This window comes from Epargyreus clarus, unplaced genomic scaffold (genome assembly GCF_041222505.1).
Source record: "Epargyreus clarus isolate Ecla_fem2 unplaced genomic scaffold, WU_Ecla_fem_2.2 ptg000002l, whole genome shotgun sequence".
NCBI lineage: Eukaryota > Metazoa > Arthropoda > Insecta > Lepidoptera > Hesperiidae > Epargyreus > Epargyreus clarus.
In genome coordinates this window covers 469,214-484,663 of record NW_027332210.1, presented here as the reverse complement: position 1 = coordinate 484,663, position 15,450 = coordinate 469,214, and the positions used below count along the sequence as shown (strand labels likewise).

Below are 15,450 nucleotides of genomic sequence, written 5' to 3'. Positions count from 1 at the left end.
GACTAAATATAAAATGATGTGTATCTCTTACCACACCCTTCAAACAAGAATACAGCAAAAAAAGGTGTGATGGTGATTGTTCCGGCGTCGAACGACGCAGGGATCCATAACTCATAGAATTATATCGGTACTTTGTGATTTAAACAGAAAGAATTATTTTTTAAAAGATTAAATTTTATAAAGAAAGTTCTCTTATCTCCTCTTTGCGTGCGGATCGGTGCGTAAAAGCTAGTCTTAAAGCTTTATTCAAAGTTGTAAAGCTTACCAACGTAGATATATATCGTATTTGAAATACCATTCGCCCCTTTTGGTACACCGTTCTACGCCGTAGTGCCTACGCCGTAGCCATATGCGTAGATGGTGCTACGACGTAGCCTTGCGTATTTCTTACCTATCTACAAAGTTAAGCAACGTCGAGCTCGGGTCACGAAATGGAAGAGTGACCGTTAGTGGCTTAACTTCATGCCCAATCCCCATGCTTTCAAGGTTTTATTGAAATGCAGATTCTATTTACTATCGAGTAACTATTCTAAAAAATTGTTGCAAGTCCTATAGATGGCCCAATTGCCTCTTCCTCTACAAAACCGCATTAGAACAATATAGTTGACCAATTGAGGCTGTTTCCATTAGTGGGATAAAGTTGCCCAGCGTTGGGATATAGTGACTACAACGCAGTATTACGCCATACGACGCACAAACTTTACATACGCCATTACGCCGCCCTGACCTCAATTATTATACGCAATAGAGTAGTAAATCAATACATAATTACTCTTGTACATAATGCAACATCTTTACACTGGACCGATTATAAAATATTTATTCCGTGTGTTACTGGAAATTATATTACCGAGAATTGTAACCTTCCTTACCGATTGAAACGAATTTCCTAGAAAATATTATAGCGTAACATCAAAGGTACAGTCGTAATTGAAATGTGATATTTAATTTCTTTGCGGATGCGAAATTTCGAAAATCGTTGAGTTGTAAGACATTAAAACCGTAGCAAATGGAAATAATGAAAAACTGTAGCATTTTTAAAGAAAACGTTGAAAAATATTTTCATTTTGACGTCAGATTAAAATAATATAAAAAGTAAAACAAGAGAGAAACAACTAAAATAACGAACGAAAAGTAAGCTCCATAAAATAAAAGGCTACAAAAATGTTTTGCAGAAACAAAAACGGGTATTGCAAAAGTTAAATAAAAAGTTGGAATGACTTACCTAGGAAATTCATCTTGATGCCCCTTTAATCACTCGTTCCAAAAATATAATATACCTAGCCTAACAACAATATGACATAACAACTTTGAAATATAAAAATATGACTCTTATGAGCTTGAGCACCAATTTACTATAGAAAATACATGATACGTATATTTAGTTGCTAGCAGAGTGTGTCTGTTCGGCACAGCATGGCTGCGGACGACCTCCCGCCGCGGCTGACGGAAGGCGAATACTTCTAGGCGGGCGGCGCGACCCTATTTATGCAGTGGCACGCACACAGCGGCGCGCGTGCCGACAGCGCACCCACACACTCGAGTTAAGTGGGTGCAAAGTAAAATGGCTCCACCATTGTCAATCTGTAATGGGGAAGGAAAGTTGGCCGTCAATTTGAGCGCATAATTGTAATTGTCGTTTCGGTAATGCTTTGTAGCTGTGAACTAGGAAAATTGGGCCTCCAGCCACTTGGTCGGCGTAATTTTTATAGATAAAAGCCTTCAAGATTCCATCGGTGATACAAGGAACGATAAATAAAGGAGTAAGTGAGAAAAATTGCTGGTATATTTCTTCCCCCTAACACGTACATGGGAGTGGGTCGTTTTGCGCATGTGTTGCGTTAGAACAAAGAGTCCGTAGTGGATGGGCGTGGCCGTGTCGCTGTGTGAGTGTGTTAAATCTTTTATAGGTCGATGCATTAAGTAATTTACTATTATACCTTGCATTTGACGGGGCGATGCCGTATTGGGGCCGATTGCAATGTGGGAAATGGCTTAAGAATTCATTGGGAAGTCAAATGGAAATTGGTAAAATCACTTCATTTTTAAAATGGAATGAATAATTCAGTCATGAAAACAATCCATGTTTATTTAAATCTTAAAAGAGATAGAAATCATTGTTATTCAACGGATGTAATAACATTATCACACCTATTTCGGCCTTATAAAAAGTGTAGTTCGAGGCTGTGTTCTGCTTTGAAGGGTGTGGGAAGGAAGGGACCTATTGAAGGGTTTTAGTTTTCTGGGGTAACAACTTTGAGACCGATTTGAGGTAGGAATTCAGTTATATCTGGGGTTGATTAAGAATATCCATGGGTAGCAGTGTCCACTTCCAATTCAGTAGATTGCAAAACCTTTACTATTAAATACTTATTTCACATATAATATACAACTTAATTTTATTTCTCCCTTAACTAACTCGTCTAGTTCCTACAAACAGAACCTGAAATTCTAATTTTAATAAAGCATGCCAGAACAATAGTTTATTTAATTAACGAGTACTCCACAAAGTGTAACTTTCATGTTTATTTAGAGATTTCTGTTCTATTTCACAAAATGTAAACTGCAAAGTGTTTGCACTTTGTAATGTAAATGTAATCTACTTCATTCGTTACATTGCATGTAGTTGATTTTATGTATTTCTTTTGTTCAGAATCGATGGGTCACTTTTTAATTAAGGTTCAGAGAGATTGACAGTAAAATTCTCTACAGTAAGTTGGTTAGAATGGTAACCATCTTGTTACGTAATTTTGTAGTAGAAACAAAAGGCAGACAAAATTATGAATTATGCTGTAGTAACTATCTACTGCTGTTCATGGTATCGTAGGTCTGCTTGATATAATATATTATATCTTAAGTTATTATCTCTGAGGGCTGTTTTATCCCTTACTACACCAGTTAAACCAGAACAGAATTACTCTTAATATTGCTATTATAATATAGAAATACGTAGTGGTTATAATTCACTTTATGGTAAGGTCCTGTCATCTATGGTTTTCTGTAATCAACCGTAGATAAGACAAGATTAGATTATTATCTGAAGTCGGATCTGTTACTATTTTTGAGGACTAGATTGGAACTCCTTGGATATGTATGTCTTTCTTACCACACCCTTGTAATTAAAACAAATGAGCGTTTAATACTATTGCTATTATTCGAAGGTTGTAGAACCCTTTGTGGTTCTACTCCGGCGGCACCACCGCCTTACTTATTTCTGCCTAATAACAGCAGTGTTAGGCGCTGCGGTGTTCCGTTTTGAAGGGTGTGGTAAGGGAGACATACTTTTTCGAGGCGTTACAGTTTAGTCCTCAGGGGTAGCGGCGCATCAGTGGCCGTCCTCAGGTAGGAATATCTAATCCTACCTGAGGTTGATTACAGATGTCCATGGGCGGCAGTAGCCACTTACTATCAGGTGGACTGGATGCTTGTCTGCTGCTCTTATATATAAAAAAAGGCAGAAATAGGTATAGCCATGATGTCTCCAGAGACTAATCATAAGAGGTTTTACGACGAATAACATAGATATCATACCGAAACAATTCTAAATCTCTATTATTACCACATTTTCTTATTCGTACACCCAACACCTTTTCATATACTCGTACAGTCAATATTCTTATTCATACGCAGTTTTAAGATGAAAAACCAACCAACAAAACAAATGCCAAGTACAAGTTCTTGCATCATCAGCTGGCAAGTGCGGTATTTAATATAATATTCAAATTAAGCGCAACCTAACACAATATGCGATAGTGGGGAATTTATTCCCGCATCGGTGCGCGCACTGAATTCTAATTCCCGTCATGCGATTACCGGAAGCATAGGGACAATTTGTAATTATTATTTACTGGTAATTGAGCGTTTAATATATTTTTAGTTCAAAGCGTTTAATTTATTTTTAGTTTTTGGTTCAAAAGTTAATGGCAAAATATTTTTTTTTTGTAATATAACTACTTGGCTACTGCCGCTCATGGGCAATTGGGCATCTGTAATCAATTCCAGATAAGATGAGATTCCTAACTGAGATCGGATATAAATAAGCTGCTACTCCTGGGGACTAAGCTGGGACGCCTCGGAAAAGTAGGGTTCTAACACCTAGAACCCTTTGTTCTTTGATTTTAAAGGCACCACCGCCACACCCTTTTCTGCGTAACAACATCAGTATTAAGACATATATACGAAATGTCACGAAATGTTACGAAATGACATATTTATAGATAGTCGGGGATTTTATATAACTATTTAGTCAATATATTACACATTATACATACATTGAAATTTACATACAACAAGAGATTACGTCCCCCAAAAAATTCAATTCATTCAATTATTCAATTTAATATATTCATATGTTATCATAGATTAGTAAAGATTACTCACTCCTAACAAGAAAATGTACCTAGTTTTGAGAATTGAAATAGTTGCGTAAAAAAGTTTTGCCACGTCTCCGTGCTAAAATGTCCCTAAAATATTTGAAATTACTATTATAAATTATTTATTTATCATGTAAATTACGCAGTATTAGTTATTTATTCGTAAATTTTCTCTAAAAATGTTTTTTTTTGTCAATAATTCAAAAAAAGAACTTACTATAATAAGCCATTTGCGGCTTCAATCAATTTCAAGGCGGCGAAGTATCTTTACTAATCTATGTATGTTATATAAAACCCAGATTGCATGAAGCAACTCTTTTGTTATAATTTGATTAACTTTTCTATTAAGACTTAGTCACACACACATAGTCAGTAAACTACAAACACGCAATGAATTCTAATTTACCACCGCATATCGTATGGGTTGGATCAGTTAAATTTCTCCAATTCTTCGAAGGCTTTCGCGGTCTATTTATAGGATGTGAAGGAAATGAAATATGTCGGAAAGGCGGCCGCTGGGAAAATCGTCTTAAGAGCTTCGATTTGCATTAGAATAAATATTCTCTATCTGTTAATACTCTTATTTTTTTGCGTTGTAAGCTTCGCCAGAGTATGGATTTCATTCTCAAAAGTTTATGAAAAGAATAGCACCTGAAAATGTTATTATTTCATCTTTAAAATATTTAATATTACTATACATATCATGATCGATATTTATAATGATACAATTCGTTACTATAGTATCAAGGTTTTGGGTGGGTACATGTCTAAATAACTGTGGTATAAGAATGTATATAATCTCAGGTCACGGTGTTTTTGAATGATTTAGTTCTTTATACTTGCTATCTTTCAAGACCTTTCGTGTCACACATAACTTTTTGATATATTTTTTTAATTTGTAACTTAAACGTAAACCCAACATTAAAAAAATGTTTTATTTGCGTCATACTTTCGTCTCAGACACACAGAAAATCATATGTCCACCAATTAATTCGGAGAACATTAGGTATGACAGACGAACAGACAGACAAACTCATGATCCGTAAAAGTTCCGTTTTATAATTAGGATGTACGGAATTCTAAACCGTCATTTATATGTCTAGTTAGCCAAAAAAAGATAAGTAAAATCAAGTATATTATGGAAGAACATGCATTTCACTCTATTATGCAAAGACTTTAAGTAGTAGACCGTCGGAGCCTTCTGAAGAAATGATTTTGCAAAAGTTACGCGTACACTCCATACCACTTGAATTGCACACCCAATAAGTCGCGTAAAGTAACTGGGCATTACTATAAAAATAAAAGTAGAAACCTTTTATGCTCTCCGTATTCTATGAGCGCAAATTGTCCTTTCAACGCTGAAATATAAAAATATAACTGTCCCCCTCACACTTACTCTAAAATGTATATGCTGTCACATTCGTTACTCAGATTCACATAGTAATGTAGGGGTATAAGTGATTTCAACAAAGGGTAGGCTTTGGGCAACGTGATTGTAATACTTAAGATATGGCCAAGTTTTTAGGGTTCCGTAGCCAAAAGGTAAAAACGTAACTCTATTACTAAGCCTCTGCTGTGTCTCAGCCTTCCATGGGGTTCTATCTCTGGAACCGTAATAGATACTTGAAATTTTTACAGAGTATATACATACGGATTATACAACCATCATTATAACAACAAATACTAGAAATAAAAAAAATATATATGGGGGTCGGCATACACGAAACCGCTATTTTTCGATGTTTTTTGCTTTATCTATAGAACCGCATAAGATACAGTTCAAATTTTCTCAATGTATTTACTTTTACGGTAACAATTAAAAATATCGAGTAATTGGCGGCAACATTTAAAAATATCAAGTAATTTACGGCAACAATTAAAAATACTAAGGCAGTAATTAAAAATACTAAAAATAACATAATACATGAAAATTGGTGGTACGGAACCCTCTGTGTACGAGGTCGACTTACACTTGACCAATTTTTTTTAAACTTATATTTTCTCGAATATCTAAGACGGAGGTAAAGGCAATTGGAATAGAGTACATTCTAAATAACGAATGTTTCAGGTCTGAGGTACTATTTCACGGCCTATATACTTTTACGACAGAAAGTCTGACTAGTTTAAATTCTAGTTTATGTCCTGTCATATGCTATTATCTAGTTCATTTGTAAAATGTTATAAAACATATATAGAAAATATAATTATGGAATCTAAACTTGTCCACGATAATGACGATAGATGTTAAAAAATATGGTATAGGAAAAATAAAAAATAAATGTGTTTTTTTTTTACTTTTTCAAACGCCTTCAAATATATATAGGACCCTTAAGGACTAAACTGGTATCTCAGACAGTACGTCTCCCTTACCACATCCCTCCAACCCAAATCAGCGCTTTACATTGCTGCAATTTGGCCCTAATCACAACTGTCAAATCAAAATACAACAGCGTTTAACACTGCTATAATTAGGCAAAAATCATCGGCCAGGTAACATTTCACTAGACTTCTTTCCATCTCTGTGCGCTATCTACAGAGTGTCTAGCATTACAAAGATGGCACTAGAGGCATCGGGGTAGAACGATAAACCGCGGCCACTCACCACTGATTTCATTTACAATTCATTTGATGTTCGCCGCGGAGGGGCTGCTCAGGGGTGTTTGTGATTTCAACTGCTTTACAATTACATAAATACAATTTATTTGTACATATATGTGTTTATAATATTTTTTATAAATGAAAATAAGCCAATGGTAATGCAGTCTATCTGTAATAAACTCCAGATAAGATTGAGGTCGGTCATAGATGCATTCCTATCCCTGAAGACTAAGTTGGAACGTGCCGGATAACTATGCCTCCGGATAACTATGTACTCTTCAAACCAGAAAACAGCAGCGTTTAACACTGCAGTTATTGAACAGAAATAGGGGTGAAGTGATATGAAACTAAATAAATACGAATCGAGAATATTCCTCAAATAAGGAGTAGAGTCCTGAATAAATCGTATTACTATCTACGAGTCTTGAGTAGAAATGCTTCATAGAAATATCTTCCAAAAACTTAATTCATTGTTACATCTACAAAGGGACAGCGTGAATAAACATATTCTATTTATTATTAGGAGACTAAACTTATGTTGCTTCATACATCTATACCTTTGGAAAATAAGTAAGTGAATATTCAATAATAAAAAATAAAAATGCGTTTTATATATCGTGAAAAGTTTCCTAAGATCAAATTCCATTCAATTCACTCAAATAGAAATCTTAAAAGAAACTGTCGGAGTTCAGCCCTACGGCGTAGGTATAAGGTTACGGCGTAGCACCGCGTAGCACTTGTCGGGGTAAATACGTACTCTAACTGCCGCTGTCCCCTCGTAGCCGATAAGTGTTAATGGTTTGTTTGTAGGTGTAATTAAAGTAAGCTTTACTAAGGGGTTGGAAATATATTTTCTTTTTTTAAGGATTTTTTTTAGTCTTAAGGATTAGTTTTAAGGATTTTATCTACTGTCTTTATTTTCACCTTAAATTGTAAAAAAAACAGTGTATGAACGTAAAGCGCTTTAGTGACTTTTGATATGTTTACGATTTCAAGTGTATATATATGAAAGTGTATTATACGAAAGATATGTTATTTCGTCATAAATATTAATTTATTTTATAAAACACAGATTTTTTATCTGGTTTTCCTTACTGATGTTGAAATTCGCATTTAATCTGTAACGACGAACGAACACAATTTTATCTTTTCAGAAACTAAATATTTAAAAGTAATGTTAAGTTTTTTTTAACAGGTTTTAATTCTTAAAAAAGTATAAAATGAAAGGGTTAAGAATAAATGTACAATATTTCCATGTCCATTAACTGTGACGTCACAGGGGTAGATAGAGACGCCTGTCGGAGACACTGACATGGGTTTTGGCAAACTATTACTGAATATATTTTTATTTTAATTATTCAATTTTAAATTATATTACTAAATATTATGTTATGATAACGTAAAATTATGATTATATAGATATTTTTAATTTTTAATAAGTGAATGTTCAATGTGCTGCACTTCATGTGTAATGTCTTGTACGGATACTTGTAAAATTGTAAAAAAATCAATGTCTGTGAATTTCAGAAAAAAAGAAATCTTTAATAACATTTATGTATTGTGAAAAAGACCACGGTTTGTTTTTAAATTTCAAAGGTACAAAAAAGTATTTAAACATAATATGACATATTATAAAGTTTAATATATTTTACATTATTATATACCTACTATACTGTAGTAATATACAGTACTTAGCCCTTATAAAATTACTGATAATAAAAGAAAAGTCCAGAATAAAATTCTTATTAAGCATCTAATGCAAAAACCTCGTGCGCCATAATAAGTATTATCAGCTCAATTAGATCTTAAATTACGAGTGAAGGCTTCGCAGATCTAGTCTAGATAAATAAACAGCTAAACGCTCCTAGCGTCTGTCAATGAATTAACTAGAAATAGGATAAGTATGGGTTAAGGTTCAAGCGAAAGCGAGGAATCAATTGTCAATTTTAATTAATTACTGTCAATCTGAAAGTCAATTTGCAGGAAAGTAGCGTGTAGTACAGAATGTGTCGGATTTTCCGTATTTTCTTGATTTTTGATCTTATGTGTGGTATATTGCAGCTGTGTTGCATTTAAAGAAAATCCACTCGTAACGGACATACCTGAAGGTGGTAGAACCCTTTGTGGTTCGACTCCGGCGGTACCACCGCCACACATATTTCTGTCTTATATCAGCAATGTTAAGCGCTGCTGTGTTCTGGTGCGAAGGGTGTGGTAAGGGAGACATAATTTTCCGAGGCGTTCCAACTTAGTCCTTAGGAGTAGCGGCGCATCTGTGGCCGACCTCAGGTAGAAATATCTAATCCTATCTGGGGTTGATTACAGATGTCTACGGGCGGCAGTAGCCACTTACCATCAGGTGGACTTTCGAAAAAAAATCCTTTATTATGCATGTATTTCATATGGGAGCTCAATTTATATTAGTGATTTCTTTAAAACTTTTTTTAGATGTCTGGGTTTAAATGGCTTAATATGTCAAGAAGCCTTAATTTCTGAAGTGTACTTAACTTACACATTATGTTATAGACAAATTATTATAAAAAGTAAATATTTGACTCCTTAACTATATAACCTATGTTATGTGGGAGTAACATAGGAGTGATTTAGACGAATCCAACGACACCTCATTTGTTAAAATCCGTCAAGTCGTTTGGGTTGTAGAGCGTTTCAAGGAATGAGACATACACACATACATACATTCATACACTCGAAAAACATTACCCTCTGCAGTGAGAAAAAATCGCTTCAACACTTAACTCGCGCGCGGTGTTAAAATGACCCCGGTGTAGAAATATCCCCTCCGCTATACACATTGAATGCACGCTAATTCCACGGGCTCCAAGATGGCCTCCACTGTTTGCCTTTTAGTTCTCGATGCGTGCGAAGTGCGATTCAATTAAGCCTTTGTCGGTGTCTGGTGTTGAAGGTCTAGAAAAATCTGAATTGGATTTGCAGGCTAAAATAATTGTGCGGATGGAATTGACAAGGATCCCGTCTGCAGTATTCGCTGGAGGGAAGAAATTGAAAATTTATTTCTTTATTTGAATTAGTATGTTGGAAATGTTCGCCATTTGGAACTGACCAAATAACCGTGAAATAGTACATAAATTACATAGTAATTAAGAATTCAGTCTTTAAATAAAGAAATGCTCCATATTTAGTAAATAAAACCGTATTTAGAATAAATTAATATATTAATTTTGTTACTGATGGCTCGTCTGTCTGAGGGATACCATATCGGTTTGTCATGCAAAATATTCTGGGTTCGATGCCTGATCAGGCAAACATGTAAATGATGAATTTAGCATTCTGTTCTTAACGTCAAATACTCGTGTGGGTCTATAGTACCCATAATATAGATAATTATGTGTAGCTATAAGTGCGTGTAAAAATAAATGACTTTCATTATATATGGATGAGATAAAGAATAAAGCGGGGTCAATAAATACCCATCAATATCTGTTATAGTTCTTTTTGATTCCACTGCGGTTCTGCGCTAGTATACCCGGTTACCCGGAATACCCGGGCACGATGCGGATAACGAAATAAATCACGCTGTATATCACTTTTGGAATATCCGTCGACGTTTCTGTAGTTTACGATTCAAATATGCTTTAAAATTTACATTCCGATTGTGGTACGTTCGAGTCAATATCTTTGGCTCAATTGGAAGGTGGTAGAACCCTTTCTGGTTTGATACCGAGGGCACAACCAATACACCTATTTCTGCCTAATAACAGCAGTGTTAAGCGCTCCTCTGTTCTGCTTTGAAGGGCGTGGTAAGACAGTCATAATTATCCGAGCCGAAGACTAAGTTGGAAGTCTTCAGTGGTAGTAACGATTCTGTTGTCAACTTCAGATAGGAATCTTATCTTATCTGAGGTTTAAGCTGAGAGTTGAATGGCTGCATATGCCAGCGTTTTAGTTTCCAGGCTTTTTCTCAAATTACTGATATTTAATTTCATTAGTTTTTGGTATCTCTCAGACTAAACGCATATTTGTCATCGAAACATGTAAATGAGAAAACGCACATCTATTAAGTGAGAACGCCTTATGTGCCAGTAGATATTATGATAATCTATTGCATTTATACTACATAATATTATGTAACTATAATGAAATAAAATATGTGATATAATATTATGAACATATCCAATGAAAGTAATAGAAAACATGATTAATTATGTTCCTTGTATGACATTTTCATTCAAGGGTCGTTGGTTCAAACCCGTTTGACAAACAATGACATTGTACGAGACTGCGGGAATATGAATATCATAGTGAATTTCAGTTCTTGTTTTTATATAGGTCACATGAATTAATTTTGAAATGAATACTCGGGAAAGTTATTACCAGTTTTTAAAACAATATTTTTTCCAACTGCAAGGAAGGGATATATGTTTGGGGTCTACGTTTGTTTGTAATATTATTTGTAACATCGTCGTCAAATCAATATTGACCCACTGTTGTGGGTCTCTTCTCAGAGTGCGAGGGGTATAGGCCCACCGGACTGGCCAAGCGAGAGTTGGTAGACTTCACACATCTTTGAGATTTAAAAAATGCTCTCGGGTAGATTTTTATTCCGAAGTATTTCGTAACAGTTTTGAACCAAGTGATAATTAATTTATAATACACGAAAAATCAGAAAAGTCGATCCTTGGTTGAGAGGCCCTCTTTCGACCGATATTTAAATCACATCTCATTGCTGGACAATTTTTATAGATGTTATAATAGCTTTTAATCGAAATAAAATATCGGATACTTAATCATGCGACTAAACATCATACAAACATTTATTCATCCAAGGATGATCCAAGGATATATAAGCGGTTATTATATATTTTTCTAAACTACTAGTATTGGCACGAAGTTTCTTATTATTAATATATTTCTTACATATTGTATAAGAATACAGCAGCATAAACATCGCACATACAACAATAACAGAAATAAAACAGCGAAAAGTCAAAGCATCAACATTACGTACACAAGTATAGCGTAATGAAAAATCCCAAACACACGACCGCTTCAACCTTTGTTCAATTACTTCCTACATTTACATGCCTCCCCGACTTTGTATCTGTCTGTCTATCGCTTGATTTATACAGGGTTTGAGGTAAAAGGGAGTTTCATTCTATTGAAATACTTTCCAATGAATTTATTGGCTTCAATCCGAAAATGTTGGTTCGACTGGTATGCATTGTTTTTTTCTATAAGAATAGCAGAATAGCATGCAGGTGTTAGAAATGGTCACTACCGCCATTAATTGCAATAAAACTTGCGGTAAATCAAATCATACCTTCAGACACAATTAGAAATGGAAATAATGCTGCGTCGTTAGTAAGATGCGTTACTATTTGAAGACTAAGACAGAAGGTCTCGAAAATAGGAACTGTCTAACCTTTGCCTAAACTTTTCTTTTGCCGTCCTTTCTCCATAGCGAAACACCTTCCGAAGCAGTGGTTGTTGACGTTCAAAAAGAGTTGTTTATTAATCAATTTTCAAAAGGAAAGGAAATTTGAATTTAAAGGTAGAACCAGCGCTAAATCCTTTTTTAACATTGAAATAGAAAACTATTTTTTTTCTACCTAATGGTAAGTGGTTACTGCCGCCCATCATGTGAAACCTAACATAGAAGCCACTCCTAAGATGCCGCTTCATATGTAAGTCGCATTTGTGGCCTTCTTCAGATAAGAATATCTAATCCTATCTGGGGTTGATTACAGATGTCCATGTGCGGCAGTAGCCACTTACCATCAAACGGACTGCATACTCGTCTGATACTCCTATATCATAAAAAAATTCAGTCGGTATCCACACCCTTTCACCGAAAGGCAAGACGTGCTTCCCGATATAAATAAGAGATACCACCTCTACATTTGAACCATACTGGCTCCACTTTTCAAACCTTTATTACCTCTTGTTTGCTATAAATAATACAGAAATCCTTCATGATAAGCGAATCCATCAAGAGTTGTATAATACGATATACGTTACTAGCGCAGTATTAAGATGTATGAGGGTGTATTAATCTTACGAACACAACCACATTTCGGGGGAAATGATTATTCACCCTTTTATCTATGAGTGTACTTTGATAATAATGCGAAATGAAATTAGTTATTGCAGAATTATGTTAATTACTTTGGCATGTAATTCAAGATCTTGTCTGTGCAGACATTATAACCAAATACGTACTCATTTGGTTTTAAAGGTGGTAGAACCCTCTGTGGGTCGACTAGGGCGGTACCACCGCCACACCTATTCCTGTCTAATAACAGCAATGTTAATCGATGATGTGTTCTGGTTTGAAGGGTGTGGTAAGGGAGACATATTTTACCGAGGCGTTCCAGCTAAGTCCTCAGGGGTAGCGGCGCATCTGTGGCCAACCTCAGGTAGGAATATTTAATCCTATCCGGGGTTGATTACTGATGTTCATGGGCGGCAGTAGCCACTTACCATCAGGTGGACTGCATGCTCGTTTGCTACTCCTATATTAAAAAAAAAAAATATCTATTCCTGTTTTATAACAGCAATGTTAAGCGCTGCTGTCTTCTGGTTTGAATGGGGTGGTAAGGGAGACATACTTTTCCGAGGCGTTTCAGCTTAGTCCTCGGGCATAGCGGTGCATCTATAGCCGATCTCCAGTAGGAATCTAATTTTATGTGGTTGATTTTAGAAGTCCATGGGCGTCTTTAGCCACTTAGTAACAGGTGGTCTGCATGCTCATCTGCTTCTTCTATATTATAAAAAAAATACCCAGTATAATTCCTTTAAAATATACGATTGATAAAGCGGTATTCCCGCTCGCAAGCAAAGTGGCCAAACTAAACGGAATTTTAATTTGAAAGTCAGTTACTTCAAGTCGTGAAGTTTTAACAAGCGATCTTGGTCCTAATTTTAAAATACCTTCGTTTTACTGAGCGAGGGTTCAGTTCGAAAAGTTCGGGGTTTAAGGAAATCTTTTGGATCTTAATAGACCATAATTGTACTCGTTTTGGTTTGGATTTCCACTGGTTAGGATTGGGGATGGAAAAGTTTTTTTTGGATATTAAAATTTTTGGTTTACGGCACGTTATTTTATATTGTTATGTTTAAATCTAAAAAATAATAAGAGAGTTTGATCATTTAAAAATAGATTATGTTTTTTTAATAATTATGTTAATTTGATCAGTATTTTTTTATTTTAAGTTAGTTTCGTACGAAAGAATACAGATAACAATAGATAGAGGTTTCATAAAACGATATAAGTGGTATTATATTATACTTTTTCCATTATTTTCCGGAACCTGACATATAAAACTAAGTTTTTTTTATAAAAAGCTATTATCGCCTTTCTAATACTTTTTCAGGGGATTATATTACAAAAAATCCATCTTAGAGTTTATTTACATTATATAAAAAAATATACAATCAATATATTAAGTGTTGTATTGTTTTTCGGTGAGTTTTATTAAGAAGATATATTACCGACGAAGAATATTCACTTCGAATTTTTCAAGATTTCCTTTAGCAAACAGAATTCCTTTTCAACCCATAATACGATAATATCCTGATGGAAAACCTTATCCAAATACCACGTAACTAGGTTGGTCCTGAATGAAGAAATAGTTCATACATATGTATCGACCTCCTCGTGTAAGATTAATATGGATGGGGCCTTAAACATAGTGTAAGTCATTGGTTTTATTCCGTTTCCTTTGTAGTGTTCTCTGTTAGGTAAATTTGATTTAGCTCTAGGACTGTTTTCAATTAATTGTTATGATTCCGAAGTTTCCTTTTCATAGTATCTTATATATAAAATTCTCGTGTCACAATGTTAGTTACCGTACTCCTCCGAAACGGCTTTACCGATTTTCACCAAATTTTATATGCATATTCAGTAGGTCTGAGAATCGGCTACTATCTAATTTTCATACCCCTATGTGATAAGGGTTGTTCACCCTTAATATTTTTTTATTTATATGGCAACACAACGTTTGGCGGGTCAGCTAGTAATAATATAATAAGGAAAAAGAGCATGCAGTTTGACTTCCAAAGGCTTCTCTACTACTGCAATAGGACAGCGATGATCTTTAAAGTACAGCTGCTTTATACGACCGACGGTAAAAAAGGGCGTGGCAATGATGTAACTGCAAAAAAAATATTTTCGTATAATGAAATCTTTACAAAATTGTTTTTGAACGTTTAAGCTACCATCTCTTCGAAAGATATTCCATTTGTGGAGATGAAATTAAAAATACAAAGTAAGAGTTTCGGTGAATGAAATAATGCAATAATATACATTTTTTTTAAATAAAACATTATCAGTTAACAGATCAAGTGGAGTGACTTGAAGTCAATGATTTTGATATTTTAAGCAATGATTTGATTTCTAGTATTTTAAAAGTTTTACCACTTTTAAATATTATAATAACGTATTTTGACATGAAGATTTCTTATAATAAATCAGAAAATGTCCTACTTACTACCCTACAAT

The 15,450-nt window shown here is 34.7% G+C and overlaps 1 protein-coding gene across 3 annotated transcripts in view; it reads right to left on the bottom strand.

Moving 5' to 3' along the window:
- Positions 1 to 15,450, bottom strand: part of cpx (synaptic transmission protein complexin) — a 320,263-nt gene that overhangs the window by 44,279 nt on the left and 260,534 nt on the right. Inside the window, exon 1 of one of the 3 annotated variants that reach the window (XM_073077231.1) lies at positions 1,226 to 1,459. The exons of the other annotated variants lie outside the window; for them this stretch is intronic. Coding sequence (XP_072933332.1) covers positions 1,226 to 1,238 — 13 coding nt within the window. The 5' untranslated portion in view covers positions 1,239 to 1,459. Of the gene's footprint in view, positions 1 to 1,225; positions 1,460 to 15,450 lie in introns of those variants that run through there. 3 annotated transcript variants of the gene reach the window in all.